The sequence below is a fragment of the Triturus cristatus genome, chromosome 7 (assembly GCF_964204655.1).
Source record: "Triturus cristatus chromosome 7, aTriCri1.1, whole genome shotgun sequence".
NCBI classification, from domain to species: Eukaryota; Metazoa; Chordata; class Amphibia; order Caudata; family Salamandridae; genus Triturus; species Triturus cristatus.
Genome location: NC_140590.1, coordinates 1374992570 through 1375011233, shown reverse-complemented (window position 1 = coordinate 1375011233; position 18664 = coordinate 1374992570). Strand labels below are relative to the sequence as shown.

Below are 18664 nucleotides of genomic sequence, written 5' to 3'. Positions count from 1 at the left end.
AAGCTGAGAAGAAGATCTCAAGGTACGCTGTGGTATACAAGGTTGAAATCTCTCCCTAAGGTAGGGGGCTCCAATCTTATGAAATGCTTTAAAAAACAAGACTAAGGCTTTAAAATGAATTCTTTTCTGCACTGCAAGCCAGTGTAGAGAGGACAGAAGCTGAGTAGTGTGAGACCTGGGGCCTGTCAGAAAGATGGCCCTCGCCGCCACATTCTGAATCACCTGTAATCGGCCAAGAAGGGACTCAGGGAGGCCGAGATATAGGGAATTAACATAGTCCAATCTGAACACCACCAGGGCCTGGACCACTGTTTTCCTGTAGGGGACTGAGAGCAGGGGGGAGAAAGTTCCTCAGCATTCTCAGCACCCCAAAACAGACCCCAGCCACTGTTTGAACTCGGACCTTCATAGAAAGGCCAGCATCCAATTTGAGCCCCATATTTTTCACAATGGTGACAGAAGACCGGGGGTGAGGGGGGGGGGGGGGGGGAGGGAACATGTCCTGCAGCCACCAGGTATGCCAAGCTACATACGGACATGGACCAAAGAAGATAATCTCTGACTTTTCAGAGTTACACTTTAATTGATTGTGTCTAAGCCAGGAGAAGATTTCAGAGAGGCAGATGTTAATTAAGTTGCTGTTGAATGCGACACCCTTCTCGCACGTAAAAAGCAGCTGGGTGTCATCGGCATATGACACTATTTTCGCCCCGTATTTCTCGGCGAGAGGGGCCATATATAAATTAAACAAAGTTGGGCTCAATATTGAGCACTGTGGGACCCCGACATTCATGGGAGGAATCGCATCGGCAAAAGGTGGAGACCAGATAGTTTGTGAGCGGTTAACAAGGAAAGACGTAAACCATCTCAATACCGTGCCACCAATGCCGCTCTCCATGAGCCTTTGCAGTAATCGGTTGTGGGGCACGGTATTGAAGGCTGCGGAGAGCTCCAATAATACCATACCTACAGACCTGGCAAGGGTGTTTGCAGAGTCAAAGCCTATTTCAGAATCTGTTTCGATTGATCTGTTTAGTTTGATCCAGGCCACTCACCAGGTCAAAGAATGGGCTCTGCATGTGCTCTAGAATTCTGACAATTGTGACATAATGGCCAAAAAGACAGGTGGCAATAACTGTGCTTCGAGTCAAACGGCTGGAAGCCAAAACTTTGCAACCCAAATCAAGATTCTTGGACTTTCCGTCCGCAGGAGCTATAGGCAAGTCGTCTGCTTCTACTTCGAAGAACATGTCTGAACCACCTGACTCTCTAGTTGTGTGTGGAAGAACAAGTAGCAGTTCCAGGAGATGGACAGTGGCTTTTAACAAATCTCCTGTGGACTGCTGTGACCAAAAAGGGGTTCTGCCACTCAGCCATTATGGGGGTCTAAGAGAGGCTTGTTAAACAGGAGCAAGGTCCGCAGAAACAGTGGTGGGGTGGGTGTTTGCAAGATTTTTATCAGATTGTTAAACTTCATTTAGTTAGAATTAAATGTCAGTTTGAAGGCCGCCAACGCCAATTGAGATGAAAGATTAGACCTCTATTGAGTCAGAGCCAGAGGATTAGGAAATGTCCCCTTAAGGAGGAGTATCTAGGGTCCATTGAAATTCCTCAGTGCATCTTTAGTCCTTATAATATATAGCCAAGGAAGCTGAATCTGGACAAAAACGATGACACTGGCCCTGACTTATGCCTTTGTCATTCAGATGATATTTTCTTCTACAGACTTTGGAACCAACAGGGAAGAGTGGATGATGTTGTCAATATTAAGAACAATTGTTAAAAAAGATGCTTCTTTGATTTATTGGCAATTAATGAAAACCTTTAATGGTGGCCAATTTGAAGTCACACAAATTTATATGAACAGAGCAATGTCAGATTACACACAAGACGGCTCTACATTAAAGACATAATGAAGAAAAAAAGAACAGCACTAAGTTGCCTGGACCCTACAAAAAGAGGAATACCCTCTTTGCGCCTGGATACCCTCACGGGTGACAAGACATGCTCTACAAAACTACTGATTGGTTGGTTTGATTGAATTGTATCTCAAGTCTTGACCCTGAAGGCAGACCTTCTACAAGACACCTTAACCAAGCAGCAGAGGATATACATAATGTAAGCACTACTGAAATAATAAACTTTGTTAGTCCAATAATCACCCTATTACATTTATTTGAATAGTATTGACCTATACTAAAGCTGGACTTACTTTTGTTAAAAAACAATCTTTAGATGGACTAAATAAAATCAGCTTGTTTTAAGCTTGCAATTAAATCTCCAAAATTAGGGGAGGAGCCTAGCGCGCAACCAAGATGGCCGCGTAGGTGCGAGGCTCCCGAGGACCTCCGTGACCTCCTACATAAATCCTCACAATATCCTGTCCTAGATGAGGGGACTGTGTTGGTGAGCCCGAGCTGAGGTGTCACCCGTTTTCCGCTTCCAAATTGGACCTCGGACACCGGCGGGAGCACCGAGTGAGGTTTGCGGCCTTCTCCACGCCGGCCCCCCGGATTGGAGTTGTGGGGCGATCCGGAGACAAAGTGATCAACAGCGGCGGGCAGGGCCGGGCGACTCGCGTACCCCGCACTTTCACTTTCGCTTTTGCACCCTCCTTGCTGCGTAGGCGAGGTTGGGTTGCGGGGCGGTGTGCGGTGGTGTGGCCTCGTTGGGGTGCCCTGCCGGCCCGCCGGCTGTGATCCGTCCTGCGGACCTGTGGTTGCCCCCCCCCGGAGCCCGTGAACTGGTTTGTCGGCCTTTTCCGAGGTGATTGGCACGATTTGGGGACTGAAACCATGTCCACAAAGCAAGATGGCGACCGGGCAAAGGTGAAATCGACCCGCCGTGGCGCAGCCCATCAGTCCAACAACATGGACCGCTACACCCTCCAGAAGGGATCTCCTGAGGTGCCGCGTAGGTCCCCTGAGGGCCCGACTGATGCTCCTGCTCTGCCCGCGGATCTGACCCTGCGAGATGTCATGGGCGCTATCGGCGAGATGAAGGCCTCGGTGGACCAGCGCTTTGACACACTGGCGCAGAAGATTGACTCGGTCCACGTGGATGTTGGCCTGGTGAGGGCCGATCTATCCAAGACCAATGACCGGGTCGATTCTTTGGCCCACACCACCTCGGGCCTCACAACGGACGTAGCGGCCCTCCAAAAGGAGGTGCGCCGGCTTGGCCAGGCGAGCGCCCTGATGGATCGTCGACTGGAAGATTCCGAGGGTCGGGCCAGGAGGAACAATGTCCGCATTGTCGGGGTGCCGGAGGGACGTGAGGAGGCGGCGGCGGACCTGTTTGTGGAGGACCTGATTCTCACCCATCTCCAGCCCCGGGGGCTGAGTAAATTCTTTGCGGTGGAACGTGCCCACAGGGTTCCCGGAGGAAGACCTAAGGCCGGAGCCCCTCCGAGGCCTCTCATTGCCCGGATTTTCAACTTTCGGGACAGAGACGCTATCCTGCAGACTTCTCGGCTACAAGGACCGGTCAGACTCGACAATATGGACGTAAACTTCTATCCTGATTTCACCCCAGCGGTCCAGAAGCAGAGACTGAGCTTTCTCGGAGTTAAACGTCGTCTACGGGACCTGAACCTCAAGTATGCGATGCTTTTTCCAGCTAAGTTGCGGGTGGAGGTGGATGGCCGCACGCACTTTTTTGATCGTCCCGAAGCGGCCGGGGACTGGTTGGACTCTTTGCCCGGGGATCGGGGCTGGGGGGGTGGGGGGGGCGCGGTTGGAGGGGAGGGCTCGCCGGATCAGGACTGAGGGACTAATAGTAGGCCTCGCTCTGGACAACATTATCGTCACTTTTGACTGTTCGTGTAAGTTCCCCTCCTGTGGAGGTAGTACGGGGTCTCCTGGGGGCTCTCCCTCCTCCTCTGGGGGACTAGTTAGTTTAATCATTTATGGGGCGACAGGCACACTGCACTTTGGGGGGGCTGTTTGGGCTCATGCAGGGGTGCAGGGAGGGGGGAGTTTTGTTGGGATGGGTGGGTTGGGGTGGGGTGTTATTTGTTTTTACCGCAAGGCAAACCCTTTATTGTATTGGTGTTTTTAAGGTGCTCTCAGGGGGACGAATGATGGCTTCTGTACGTGATGAGGGGTAGGGACCTGACTTTATTGTCTTGGAACGTTAATGGACTGGGGGATAGGATCAAGCGAGGTGTGGTCCTGCAGTATCTGAAACGAACTTCGCCAGATGTGGTCTTTCTGCAGGAGACACACCTTATTGGTAATTCCTTTTGTGCCATGAATCGGCGTGGCTATCGTTTGGTGGCCCACTCGGGCTTCACGTCGGGCTCACGGGGGGTGGGCATCATGGTGAAGAACTCGCTCCCGTTGGAAATAGACGAGGTGCGCCATGATGAGAGGGGACGCTACACTGTCTTAGTGGGGAGAATGGAGGGCAAAGTAGTTGTCTTTGTATCAGTGTACGTCCCACCGGGGTTACAGTCTACCACTTTTGCAGACCTGGGGCGCCTCCTTCTTGACCTTCCGGGGGGGCTTCTGGTGGTTGGGGGGGGGACTTCAATGCGGTGGTTTCTGGGACCGTGGATCGCCACCCCCCTAGGGACCTCCCCCGGGCGCAGGCGTGGCTGTCCGGCTTTCTAGATACACTGGGATTGGTGGACTGCTGGCGCTTAAAACATCCCACGCAGCTGCAGTACACTTTCCACTCGGGTGCCCATGGTAGCCTCTCTCGGCTTGATTATGTCCTTGTCCCTGCGGCCTATGTGGGGAGGGTAGGAGAGGTACGCCATTTGGCGCGGGGTATTTCAGATCACTCCCCGCTCCTGTTGCACCTTGATGTCTTCCCGAGGGGGGATGGCAGGGTAGCTCCAATCAACGCCTGGTACCTGCGCGACCCCACCATTCGCGCTGATTTGATTAAATCCTTGCAGCGGTATTTTGATGAGAATGTGGGGTCCGTCCCTTCGGCTATCTCCCTGTGGGAAGCCTTCAAGACAGTTCTTAGAGGGGAGGCCCTCTCCTTTATCTCCCATGCCCGGAGGCGCGAGCAGGAGGAGGTGACCCGGGTGGAGGCCGAAATTGCTGAATTGGAGGGTGATCTAGAGGGTGGGGTGACGGATGCTGCACTACATGTCCTACAACTTAAGCAGGCGGCCTACAGGGCCCTCGTCACGGAGGCGGCCAGGGGCCTCAGTAGAGAGCAACAGGGGCGACTGTATGATGTGGGTGATAAGGCTGGTAAACTGCTTGCGTGGTTGGATAAGAAGGAGAGAGCGAGTCGTGTGGTCCCGCTGATTGAGAGGATGGATGGTGTGCGTGTCACCGAGCCAGAAGACATTGTCTCTTGTTTCGCGGATTATTTCCGCGATGTGTATTCCCCGGTTTCTCCCTGCTCGGAGGAGGATTCCCATGCCCTGCTTAGGGATATCGCGCTGCCTTCCCTTTCGGTGGAGGACAGGGTGTCGTTAGATGCCGCTCCCACCTCCGACGAAATTGCCCTCGCCATACGCTCGGTCGCATCCGGCAAGGCCATGGGCCCGAACGGCATCCCTATCGAGTTGTATAAGCTGCGACCGGATGTACTGGCACCCCATCTTCGCGCGATGTTCCTGGCGGCCCACTCGTTGGGCTCCCTCCCGCCGGACCAGCGTCTGGCTACAATCGTGGTGATCCACAAGGAAGGGAGACCCCGGGACCGGGTTACATCCTATCGGCCCATCTCGCTCTTGAATGCGGAGCCCAAAATCCTCGCCAAGGTGCTAGCCAACCGGCTGGTCGGCGTGGTGGGCGATCTGGTCCACCAAGACCAGTCCGGCTTTATTCCCCATCGCAACACGGCCCTCAATCTGCGGCGCTTGCACGGGGTGCTCGCGCGTGTCCCGTTTGTGCGGGAGCCGGCCGTATTGGCGTCCTTAGACGCCACCATGGCGTTTGACACGCTCGAGTGGCCATATATTTGGGCGATGCTGGCGAAGTTTGGATTTGGCCCGGGGTTCATCAGCTGGGTCAAATTGTTGTATTCGGGCCCGTTGGCGCAGGTGGTGGTGAATGGAAGAGTATCGGCCCCATTCGAGCTGGGACGGGGCACGCGACAGGGCTGCCCCTTGTCGCCGCTCCTGTTCGCGCTGGCCTTGGAACCCCTGGCGGAGTGGCTGCGGTGGCACCCTTCCATCCGTGGTCTCCGTTGGACCCCCGAGTATGAGGACCGCGTGTCCCTATACGCTGACTATATCCTTTTGTACCTAGCCTCCCCGCGTAAATCACTGATTGTCCTGGTTGATGTTTTGCGCTCATTCGGCCGCAACTCAGGCCTTGTCATCAACTGGGCTAAATCATGTGTGTATGTGCTTTCCGGGGAGGCTCCCGTCCTCCCGCGGGGCTGTCCGATCCAGATTGCCTCTCAGGGGTTTCGGTACCTGGGTGTTTATATTACTCTGGACCCGGAGGCCCGCTACGAGCGGAATTTGCTTCCCTCCCTCCAGCGCTTGAAGGAGGACGTCGCGTGTTGGCGGCGCCTGCCGCTTTCGCCGCTCGGCCGGGCGGCATTGTTTAAGATGATGTCGTTGCCACGCTTCCTGTACGCTCTCCAGAACACTATGGATTTAGTCCCAGCGCGCTACTTCCGTGAGGTGGAGAGTCTACAGCGCCGCCTGTTCTGGGACGGGAGGCCGCGTATTGCCCTGGCGAAGTTGACGTTCCCATGGTACGACGGGGGGATTGCCCTCCCGGATATTAAACGGTATTACTGGGCCTCCCAGCTAGCTGCAATTAACCATGGCCTTTACGGGCCCGCCTTAAACCCGGCATTTGAAATGGACAAGATGCTCCTGCCTGGTGGCGACTATAATCGAGCGCTCTACTCTGGCGCGCCCGGCCCCCGCCTAACGGGACCTACGCGTGTCATGGTGCGAGTGTGGCACGCGGCTAACGCAGCTATGGGGTGGAAGGACCGTTTGACCCGGGCATCACCGTTGTACGCGTCTGAGAGATTGGGCTCCCTGTGGACCTCGAAGGGCTTCGAGAGGTGGGACACGATAGGCATCAGTAAAGTGGGGGATCTCTGGACGAGGGGGGGATTTAAAACATTCGAGACGCTGCAAACGGAGTTTCAGCTGCAGGGCAGTGAATACTTTCGGTACTTGCAGGTCCGTCACGCACTGGGCTCCGTCTTCCCAGACGTCGCCTCCATCCCAGAGTCCTCCCCCCTGGAAGATAGGGTGCTGGACGGCCACGTTCCGGACAGCACGATCTCCCTTATTTACAAAAAATTGATTAATGACCGATCGGGCTTGCTGACTGGCCTCCGCGAGGCTTGAGTTGCCGATGGGCTGGAGTTGGACGACGAGGACTGGATTTCCGCGGTGGCCTCTCCGAAGGAGGTGGCCATACCGGCTCGCCTTCGCTTCGTCCAGCTTAAGATACTCCACCGGGTTTACATGACGGGGCCAAGGCTTCTGCGTATGGGCTATGCTGAGGATGGGTTGTGTAAGCGTGGGTGTGGTGCTTTGGCTACTTTTTTGCACATTTTGTGGGAATGCCCGAAGGTGGAGCGATTCTGGCGTGGTGTGCATGAGGTCCTGCGAGTGGTTACGCATGTCGCGCTGCTGCCTGAAGCGAGGAGATGCTTGCTGAATGTGTGGGAACCAACTGACTACTCGGTTCCGCAGACGCGATGGGTGACTCTGGGATATATGATTGCTAAGCGTGACATTGCTCAACTGTGGGGATCCCAGAGGCCCCCGGCGGTGTCGGCCTGGAAAGAACACATGGATTGGTGCATGTTCCGAGAAAAGGTGGTGTATGTGGCGAGGGGTAAGCCTGGGGCTTGGTTGAAAGTATGGGGCCCCTGGAACGCCTACCGCGGGGGTATCTGCGCGCCACCACTGCTGCCTGCTGCCTCACCAACCCCGTCCCCTTAGTTGACTCCTTTCCCCAGCCCCGGGCACAGAGTTCCCCCAGTCCTCGATCTGTTCCCCTTCCCCTCTTTGGACTCCTGTGGATGGCTGGGGTCCCCCATTCGGGGAGCACGTGCTGTTACTTTCGATTGCGGGTTGCCTTGCGGGTGTGATTTTTCGTGTTGTTTGTATAAAATGAAACCGTATTGTGGGGTCAGAGTGATGTGGCCCACGACGTTGATACCTCCTGATTCTGCTTTTCTGCAAGGCCAAGTGTTTTTGAACGTATGTCATATGCTCCTGTCATTCTAGCGGCCGGCCGGAAGGTTGTAGGCCCATACTTGTATATTCTTGAGATTGCAATAAACGGTTTCAAAAAAAAAAAAAAAAAGAAAAAAAAAAAATCTCCAAAATTAGAAGTTATTAAAGGTGAATTAAATTCTTCCGATCTTGGTGATTTAGTAAAAGATAATAAAGAGAGACCGATGTCTATGGGCATTAAAGTTGAGGTTACTGTTCGAAGACACTACTCAATGAATCTTACTCACAATTTACTATAAAAAAGACTTTAGATGAACCCAGAATTCTACTTACTCAGTAGATGCACAAGTGAATTAAAAATCGATGATAACAAATTGATAAGGGTTGAAGGTTCGAAGAGATCAGTAATTGAAAAGAAAAGAAAGTGCCTAGTCACATCTACAGCGGCAAGACTGGGTGGTCACTAGGGAGAATTTCCCTGTGGATATGGTGACTGAAGTGGGCGGCTGGTGCGCTTGGGAGGCACATTATACGGAGAGATACTTTTTCAGTAACAGTGAAAGACCTTAATGATGTTGACTTGGCCAATGTCTCGAATGACACCAACAAACGTGCTATTAAAGCAAGTGGAAAATAAGCGAGTGGAAAATAAAGTCACGGAATGTAGTAGTAAGAGGGATAACAGTGCCCCTACTTTAAGAGATTATTAAGATGCTACCGAGAAATAAAGCATATGTTATTAGAATAGGAATGATCAGAGCGTATTGCGCCATTTCACTACTCTGTCTCTTTCAAGAAGGCCCAAGGGGATTTTATTACTGCTGAGTATTAAGGAGTTGTACATCAATTTCTGGGTGATATGTTTATTATTTCATGAGATAATGGGACTCTTTTTCCAGTCACCTTATAGTTGGAAGAGAGGCTCACAAAGTCAGCTGTTACTGTGACAATACTGTTTGTAAAATAGTGGAATATTTCTTGCTGAAAGGACTTCATAGTCGCTTTGTAAATGATATGGCAGCATGTAATACTCATTTTGAAAGTATAGGACTTTTGGAATGAAACACAATCAATTGCTCATGAATGATAGGGTTTAAAATTGTGGTTCAAGCACACAATGAACATCATGCACAGATTCCAACTATAGAAACCTTAGAAGCTTTGGAATCTGGGTAGAATAGAGTAGGAACATGGTAAACACCAGAAATATTTGTGCATTATTTGGTCTATTAATATGGAAACATACATTAGTCAATGGTAAAGTAACAAGAAGACAGAAATACGTGCAACAGTATCTGAAACCCAAACTAGTTCTACACAACGTGGTAAGGACCGGGCCAGTATGTTAAATTAGTTTTACTAATTACTAAACAATCATTAAATTACATTTCTACACAAAGACAAAGCACATTTGTATAGGTTAGCATGCAAATGGTGTAATGCAGATTGTTTTTAACAGTGTCCTGGGCATTTTCATGCAGAGTGCAGGCCATAAAAAACAGAAGGACAACGTATTCACAGTTGCAAAGCATGCAATAGCTACTACAAACTACTGAACTATTGATCAAACTAATAGGGTTATTGTTGGCAAATGGGGACAGGTGACCCAATTAACTAATAAGAAAGAGGTCAGGGGTTTTTGATTCCTAGTTTCTATGAGTTCTGGCAAATCGAAACCTGGATCAGTTAGGTTTATATGTGTCAGGAACAGATAGCCCGGTTTTATCGTTATGTGGAAGTGATACCTTTCCTTTCCTATTGTTGTAGGTAAAAATGTGGAAGTTAGTTTGCAAGTGACTGAGAATGTAATAATTTATTGATACAAAACATCTAGGGTGTCAGGTCCTAATGACATACATATCTTGAGCTTAAATCCAACATTTTGGACAAATAAATTACTACCACTACTCGAAGAAGTATTGGAAAAAAAAACCTCTACCTGACCCCTTGGCTTGTCAGCGACCTTATACCACTAATTACAAAAGAAGAGCACTGTTCCCTCTCTAGTAACTTCAGAAGGATTGACCTTCTTGGCTGTGAGTGGGAAAAGTTGTAGAGGTAATTTTTCAACACATAAATAATTGGATAGTGATCAATGACACTTCCTGCCGAACAAGCTGGATTCAAAGCCAGAGCTTGAAAAACAGACTACATAACAGTGATCTGGCGAAGTTGGAAATGTAGTGGAAGAAAAAGCTATTTACTGCTATATTACTGATTCATCTACAGTGTTAGAGTAAGAAGACAACAACTGTGGTACAAACTCAGTAGGTAAGGTATAGACTCTGTGGTTAAAATGACTTCAAAGCATTTCATTTCAACATGTGGGAACAATTAAGATGACAAACAATGGACTTAAGCTGTGCTGTCTGTTTATGCCCATGCTTTTTAATCTTTATCGGAAAGCTCTATTTCTATTGTGAAAATGTTCATTCCTGTCCACTAAGACTTGCTTAAAAAATATACCATTATTAGTGTATGCGGATTATTTGGTCCTGTTGTAAAACAATCACCTGCAGGTATCCAAAGACTAATTGAGAGGGTGCCAATCCATATTGCCCAAAAAAATGTCCTCAGTATGAAAATGGCAAGGACAAAATTACTGAAAATAGTCAGGAGGAAATCTGTCAATGGTTGGTTAAAAAAGGTACCAAAATTGATTTAAAAAAATCTTAGTTACCCGCGAATTATCCTTTACTTCGTCACTGTCCTGGTCTGAACAAATTGCCTTATTAAACTCTAAATATCTTCTCCATCATTTTTGATCTGAAAATGTTTAGTAAGCAGTACCTTGGCATATCTTTGCAGCTATTGGGTGCTTTTGATTAAAAAATTGGTAGTATGCTAGCATCAGGCAGCATTATGTACACGTGCAACACAGATACAAAAAATAACATACATGAATGTAATGTCCCAAGATGTCTTCTTTTCTTGCATAATTAAACCTTACAATCAATAGTAAATTTTGAAATTGAATAGAGTCCCAGTTAGTATAAAAAAGTGAAAGGTAGCTTTAAACTATTGCCCTTGATCTAAAAACACATCTTCAGTCTCAATTCCTGAATTAATAAGGAAGGAGAATAAAAGGCATTACGGGATCTATATGTGTGGTGCTGTATATCTGATCAAATAATGGGAAAAATACTTGGAGGTTAGCATTCTCTATTCTAAGGCACTACGCTCAAAGAAATGTTGAACATACCTATGTCAAAGCACTGTGTAAAAGCTAACCTTGAAATGGATAGGTCACTCAAAACTTCTAATACGCTGGATTATCTAGCTGAAAGATATTATGTTTTAGAACCACAACAATATTGAATTGAACCCATGAATTCAATTACATCCAAGAGATACATGAGGTTTTGTTTTTGCCAGATTCCTTAACTAACTTCATGCCCTTGGATAAAAAGAGTCAAACTTTAAGAGGCGGATTATGTTTTGTGCACCAGGAAATATGTGTTTTACTCGTGATTTGTACGTGGCTGATTGATATTAGGATGTCTTACCCCTAGAAATTGCTTAAAAGGAAATGGAAAACGTAATGCTTCTGATGCAATGTATTAACAATTTAGGATTCCGGCCCCTTAAATTAGAGTTGTAGTTCATTGGCTAAAGATTTCGAAATAGCTTTTAAACGTCTGAATCCATCTTGGTATTTATGGCAATGTTCGTTACTGTCAAACAATTTATTTTACCTTTTTTATCTATGGACTTCCTATTTTATATCACTATCAATGATTTTTGGTCTCAACCGATCTCATTTCCAGGATAATGGTATGATTTGTTTACTCGGATATTACAGTCTCTTTTATGATTGTATGCAAGTATGATATAGACTTTTTTGAGGGGGAATGTTGAATAAAGAATGACAACTTTCAAATGAAAAATGTGTCCAGCTTTGCAATCTACAGCCTGTGATAATAAGAGGTGTCTAACTTTTGCTTTCTCCACACAACAATTTACTTCGAAAAGCAGGATGGAAAACCGAAATTAAGAAAGAGGCTTATGGATTTAGAAAAACAATAGGCCATGTGACATTGCATAATAATATTTTTAAACACTTGCAGCTCTTTAGCCATTCTTTAGGTGAAATACACGTTTTACCACTATTTGTTTCAAAGTTATTTTAGGTACAGTGAGGCTCAACACTCTGAGTTGTCTTTGTCTCCTTCAGATTGATTAATGGTACTACAGGCAAACATTGTGCTGAAGGTGCATCACAGACGTTTTTCAAAGGTGAGAACCTCCCTTCTAGTCTCCCTTTCCAATGGAAGTCAGGCTTGTTTGGCTCAATCTGAGGCAGGTATTTGCGACCCGCTACTTTCCAAGATGATCTGTCGGTCACTATAAAAGACATAAAATTGTGGTGGTGCATTATGTACATAAAGCCTGGTCAAAAGCCGGCTCTCCATGTCAGCCTCTTAATTTGTTGTTCTGAAAGGTGACAAATATATGTGAACTAATGGTATGGATACGTTGGGGTTAGATCAGGTGTAGATGAGATCACCCCCAATCAAATCCAAATAGCCTTGAAAACATTTCAGAGTCACTAATACATGATTTGCGATAGAGCTGTTTGTATCCTTGCACCAATAATCACCATGGCAGTGTTTTGTGAACTCTTATCATACTCAATCAATGACATTTTCGACGTATTGCATGAGAACACTGTGTGAGAGAGTAATTCAATACATCTGCAGCATTCTGGGAAGAATTAAAGCTTTCAGCTTTATCATAATCTAAATGAGACAACACAGGCTACAGACGGAATATGGGAGATGCCCACTATAAATGTTCTGGAGCTTGGCTTGGGTTATCTGATGAAGGGCATTGAAGCGGGACCTGGTACAGCTAACCAATTTTCACTACACTTCAAAGATCTACGTTACTCTGAGCTGAAAGTAGAATTCTGGGAGAAAAATAGCAATACAAACACTTTGTTAAACAAAAATGTACACAAAGGTGATATATGCCTCAGAAATTATCATTATTATCAATAAAGGGAAACTAAATACATAGTCATGGAGCTATGAACACACTGATAATGAGCTGGGTTTTTTTCTGTTCCAGTTCAGAGGCGATGTGGTGTAGACATTCAACTAAAAATAATTGGGGACAAGTCAAAATCGATTTGTACATAGTTGGCTCCCATTATAAATGTCAGAGAGAGAAAAGGAGCTAATGAAAAAGAGTGCACCCGCCCTATTACCCGCGATTCAAATTTATTAAAGCATTTGAACTACTAATTTTTGTTTTCTCTGTAAGGAAATAATCAGTTGCAATTTGTAATCACTTACTTGATATATTCCTCTTTATTTTCTTCAGTGACCAGAATGTTGCTACCATCCGGTTTCAACTCTTGGCTCTGAATTTCACCCAGAATCTCTTTATCAACTGAGAAAAACATTTCTAAACCGCATTCTTCTATGTTATTTTCTCTACAAAAAGAGACACCAAACAGTTCAGTGTTATGGAGTAGCAATAACAATTCTATTTACACATGGAATAATACTACTATTCACCCTTTTAACAGACTTTGATCAAAACATTCCATTGTGTTCTTTGCTTTTACACCATATGCTCATGTTTTAGAATTCTGCTCTTGAGCCTTCACTAAAGAATACTCCTTTATCGGTGCCCTTTGGTTAATATTGTTCTGTTCAAACCACTGCTTATGAAATGTAGTTTCATGCATTTATTAGCCCTTTTCTGAAGAACTGTATTATGTTATTCATCGGGTCTTACTATGTGACACTTTATTCTAGAATGACAGCACACACACAGCTTCCGCTTTACATAATAAATGAAACCCCCAATCACAAGTCCACTATCATTATGCTACACATCAACGGGGTAACTTCTAAGAGGAAAGAAAATAAAATTTCTTCATGTTATTCTTAATTACTTGAACATAGCAACATAAATTTACAAATTTTCCAAAAGACCGATGGAAAAAGACAGCACACATAAAAATGAAAAATAACTCATAAAATAACTGTCTAATGTGTTATATTATGCATCACATAATAACCAAATACCTGCAAAAAAGGACCCAAGAGCTTATCTAATTTGCTCAGCCATTCTTTATCACTAAATACAGGCCCCTAATGCTGGACCTCTTTTCAAAGTTCTTCCAACCAGATGCCTGTTTAAATTACTGGATGGTGTCTAACTTTTCAAAATGGTTCTCTTGGCAGTCAAAGCACGGAGCTCCAAAATTAGATAACGAAGGCCAGACAAGTGACTAGTAAAACTTTCAAGAACTTTTTTACCCAAAATGCTTGAACTTTAGTGAAACCTCACATGATGTTTTAGATCCCCTATATTTAATTACAATTTAAAAATGTTTCTCTAACACAAATAACAATCATCAACATATCCAGAAGAGTAAAATACTGGCAATATCTTGTGTAGGACTGTTGCTAACTTAAGATTTAGAGAAAGATTTTTTTTAAGGGTTACGCCCAATTAACTATTGATCTCATTTTTTAAGCAGTTGATGTCCCTAAAACATGCTTCCAGGGAAGCGGGACTACAATAGCCCACTGGTCCACAATCTGGGGACTAGATTCAATAAAACAAATACTACCCCAAATAGTTAAAAATAAATGCTACCACCTAGTCATTCTCGGTGTGAGGTCTTTAATATGTGGGTTGAAATGCATAATGCTATTTCAGGAAAAAAGATTGGTGGCTTGGCTTAACTGGTCGTGATGGAGTGCTGTTCGGATGGTGGCAAGGGAGAAGGCAGAGGGCCGCATAAACAGCATATTATTCAGCCAAAGTCTGTCTGAGGACTGTGCAGAACCAAGTACTGGACTCGCAGTCAAGCCTTGCCAGCAGAGCAAGCCCTAAGTGGAATCAAATTTGGCCTCTACTTTCTTGCCCGCATTTGGTCCTAGTTGCAGCCTACAACTTGCTATAAAAGATACACAAAGTGCAACCCATTACCTGCCTTGGCTTTTCAAATACACATTTTCTGTGCATCCTGGTACCTGTAGTCATGCTTTTATATGGAGGAAAAACAAAACTCTGAGTACTAGAAGTAAAGAGAAACTGTAGAACTTAATTAAAAAACACTAAACATCAAACACTAATGGGGTGTGGAGTAAGGTGGACTGTATTGGAGTGGGGTTGATTTGATTTAGGTGGATTGGATTGGAAGGGGGTGTAATGGATTGGGGTGGACTGGAGTGAGGTGGAGTGGACTGGAGTTTGGTGGGGTGGGTGGATTGTAATGGGTGGGTGGAATGTAATGGAGTGGGATGGATTGCACTGCAGAGGACTATTGCAGTTGGGTGGAGTGGGGTGGAGTGGGGTGGATTGGAATGGTGTATACTGGATTAGAGTGGGGTGGATTGGAGTGGGGTAGGTGGATTGAAATGAAGTGGGGTGGAGTGCATTGCAGTGGATTGGATTAGACTGGGGTGGTTTGGAGTGGATTGGAGTGGGGTGGATTGGAGTGGGGTGAGTGGACTAGGTTGAATTGGCATGGGGTAGATTGAAGTGGGGTGGATTAGATTGAAGTGGAGTGGATTAGATTAGATAGAGGTCTATTGGTGTTGGGTGAGGTAGGGTGTATTGGAGTGAGTCGGATTGGAGTGGGGTGGACTGAATTGGGGTGAACTGGTGTGTGGTGGATTGGATTGGGATGTACTGTACGATTGGGTCTTAAGGCATAATTTTGTAAATTACATAATGTCGCCTTGCAATGTTTAGAACAAGGTAATGGTCATCTTTTGAGAACAGTGGCCATGACCCAAAATAAAACTCGAGTCTGCAAAGTGAAAAAAGAAGAAGACTTGGCAAAATGGAAGAAAGTTAACTATAGAAAATAAAACTTTGCAAGTTTGTTTGACCTACTGGGCACATTTTTGCCAGTCACACTGATATTCAAAAATAATTTGTGGACAGACCTTGAAAATGCCATGGCTTGCCAAAAATGCTGGCATGCAGCTAAAAGTGAATTCACTTTACCTGAACTGTGGGTTAAGTACAGTTCTGTTCCCATTATCCGTTTTATTCATGGGTTCACACTCTCGAGTCTGTTGCCTTCTGTTTGGAGGGTACTAGAATTTAAATAGAACAAAATAGTACCCTAATCACGTCTGGCGCAGCAGAAGGGCACTGATTAAGTTGAATCAATCAAAAAGGAACGGAAATGCTTGTCCTGCAGTGACCCATTACTAGGCTGTTAAGAAGAATACTACGCAAGGCAACAAATGGTAAGCAAAGGGTGCGCTCCAAGTCCGTTATGTAAATAATTGTCTCTCACAAGCGAGAAGCATGCGCTAAAGCATTCTCTCACTGCTCGACCCTAAAAAAAGAAATGATTCATTGGGGTGTTCGCCGAGTTGCTTCAGCCAAGTTAGAGGGAGGCTAATGCCTGATTTATATGAAGAGAGCTGCATGTGACCTCTGATGAACAAGTTACTTACCTTCGGTAACGATATAGGTCTGTAAGAAACATTAGTTAGTTATAGATTCCTTACCTAAGAATTAACCCCAGGTGTCAGACTGGATCGGAAATGTTTTTCGTCAGCAGTACCTCTGACCATCGGAAGGTGGCGTTGGTCGGCTCCGTGACCGTCGTTGGCATTGTGGTCGCCGGGACGTCCCTCGTGCGATCACGTTAGTTCTGTACACGACTTTCCGCGCCAGAAACGCAGTGTCATGCAAGACACTCACCACTGGTGCAGAAAACTAGGGCCCTGAAAGGATGTCCTTAACCCTAGAAATCAGTTCGCAGAACGGGGAGAATAGTTGGGGCGGTAAGGAATCTATAACTAATATTTCTTACAGATATATCGTTACTGAAGGTAAGTAACTTGTTCATCTGGAAGAAACACGTTAGTTCTAGATTCCTTACCTTAGAAAAAATACCCCAGCGATACCATCCCCGGAGGTGGGTCTGCGAACCAAGATCAAAAAGTCCTGGAGAACAGAACAGCCAAAGAAGCCTTCTCTCCAGACTTGATTGTCAAGGCAGTAGTGCTTGGTAAATGTGTGCAACGAAGCCAACGTAGCTGTCTGACAAATGTCATTCAGAGGAACTCCACGTCCCAAAGTAGTAGTTGCTGCCATCGCCCTAGTGGAATGGACGCGCAGCCCCACTGGAGGCTCCTTCTTTGCCAGAGAATAACAGGCTTTTATACACAAAATTACCCATCGGGAGATAGTCCGCTTGTGTACAGCCAGACCTTTTTTGACGCCCACCTAGCCAACAAAGAGCTGGTCATCCACCCGGAACTGTTTTGTGCGATCCAGATAAAAGGAAAGCGCATGTTTTGGGTCCAGACGGTGGAGCCTCTTTCGAAGGATGTTGAGGCAGAAAGAAGGTAGGCAAAGTGATGGTCTGTCCGATGTGGAAGGCAGTGACAACCATGGGCAGGAAGGATGGACAAGTCCTGAGAACCACCTTGTACGGATGGACAGACAGGAAAGGAGGCTTGGAGGTAAGGGCCTGGATCTCACTCACCCGTCTGGCAAATGTGATGGCTACCAGGAAAGCAGTTTTAAGCGTCAGAAGCCTTAAAGGCTAGTTGTGAAGCGGCTCAAAGGGAGCGCATATTAAAAAGGTTAAGACTAGATTCAAGTCCCACTGAGGCATAATGAAGGGAATAGGAAGAAAGAGAGGAGTTATGCCTTTCAAGAAACGATTAACAACCGGGGACTTGAAAAGAGAAGGCTGATCGGGAAGCCGAAGGAAGGCAGGGATGGTCGAAAGATAGCCTTTGAAAGTTCCCAGAGCAGAGCCCTGCTGGGCTAAAGAAAGAAGGAACAAGAGAACTTCAGAAAGAGGAGCAGAAAGAGGATCCACAGCCTTTGCTGTGCACCATGCCACAAACTTGTTCCACCGGCAGGGGTATACCGTCTTAGTGGAGGGCCGCCTGGCTGCCAAGATTACATCGCAAACTTTGGGAGGCAGGTCAAAAGACGTCAACTGCCGCTGCTCAATCTCCACACAAGGAGGTGGAGGCTGGACAGGTTCGGGTGGAGGACCGTCCCCTGCTGCTGTGACAGAAGATCCTCCCAGATCGGAGGATTGAAGGCCATGTTGAGCAGCTCGGGATACCAGACTTCATGCCCAATCCGGAGCCACAAGTATGACTTGGGCCCGGTTGCGCCTGATCTTCAGCCTTCTGGGCAGAAGTGGTATAGGCAGAAAGGCGTACAACACTCCAGTGCAACTCCACTCGCGACGAAAAACGTCACCTAGTGAGTGCCGCCTTGAAAATTCCAACGCACACAATTGCTTACATTGACCGTTCTCTTCGCTGGCGAATAGATCTAACCAAGTCTCTCCCCACTGTTGAAAGAGACCGTGCGCCACCTCCGAGTGAAGACGCCATTCGGGAACCATCATGCACCTGTGGCTGAGCTCGTCCGCCCTGGCGTTCAGGGAACCTGTCAGGTGTTGAACCACCAGGGATATGCCCTGATGTTCCAGCCATGTCCAGAGGCGAAGGGCCTCCTGATATAGGGTCCATGACCCCACCCAGTTTGTTGCAGTACCACATGGCGGTGGTGTTTTCC

At 46.7% G+C, this 18664-nt stretch overlaps 1 protein-coding gene across 1 annotated transcript in view; it reads right to left on the bottom strand.

The window, feature by feature from the left end:
* Positions 1-18664, bottom strand: part of ITCH (itchy E3 ubiquitin protein ligase) — an 811820-nt gene that overhangs the window by 186531 nt on the left and 606625 nt on the right. The window contains exon 19 of the mRNA XM_085619094.1: positions 13426-13566. Within this exon, the coding sequence (XP_085475220.1) occupies positions 13426-13566 (141 nt within the window). The remainder of the gene's footprint in view (positions 1-13425; positions 13567-18664) is intronic.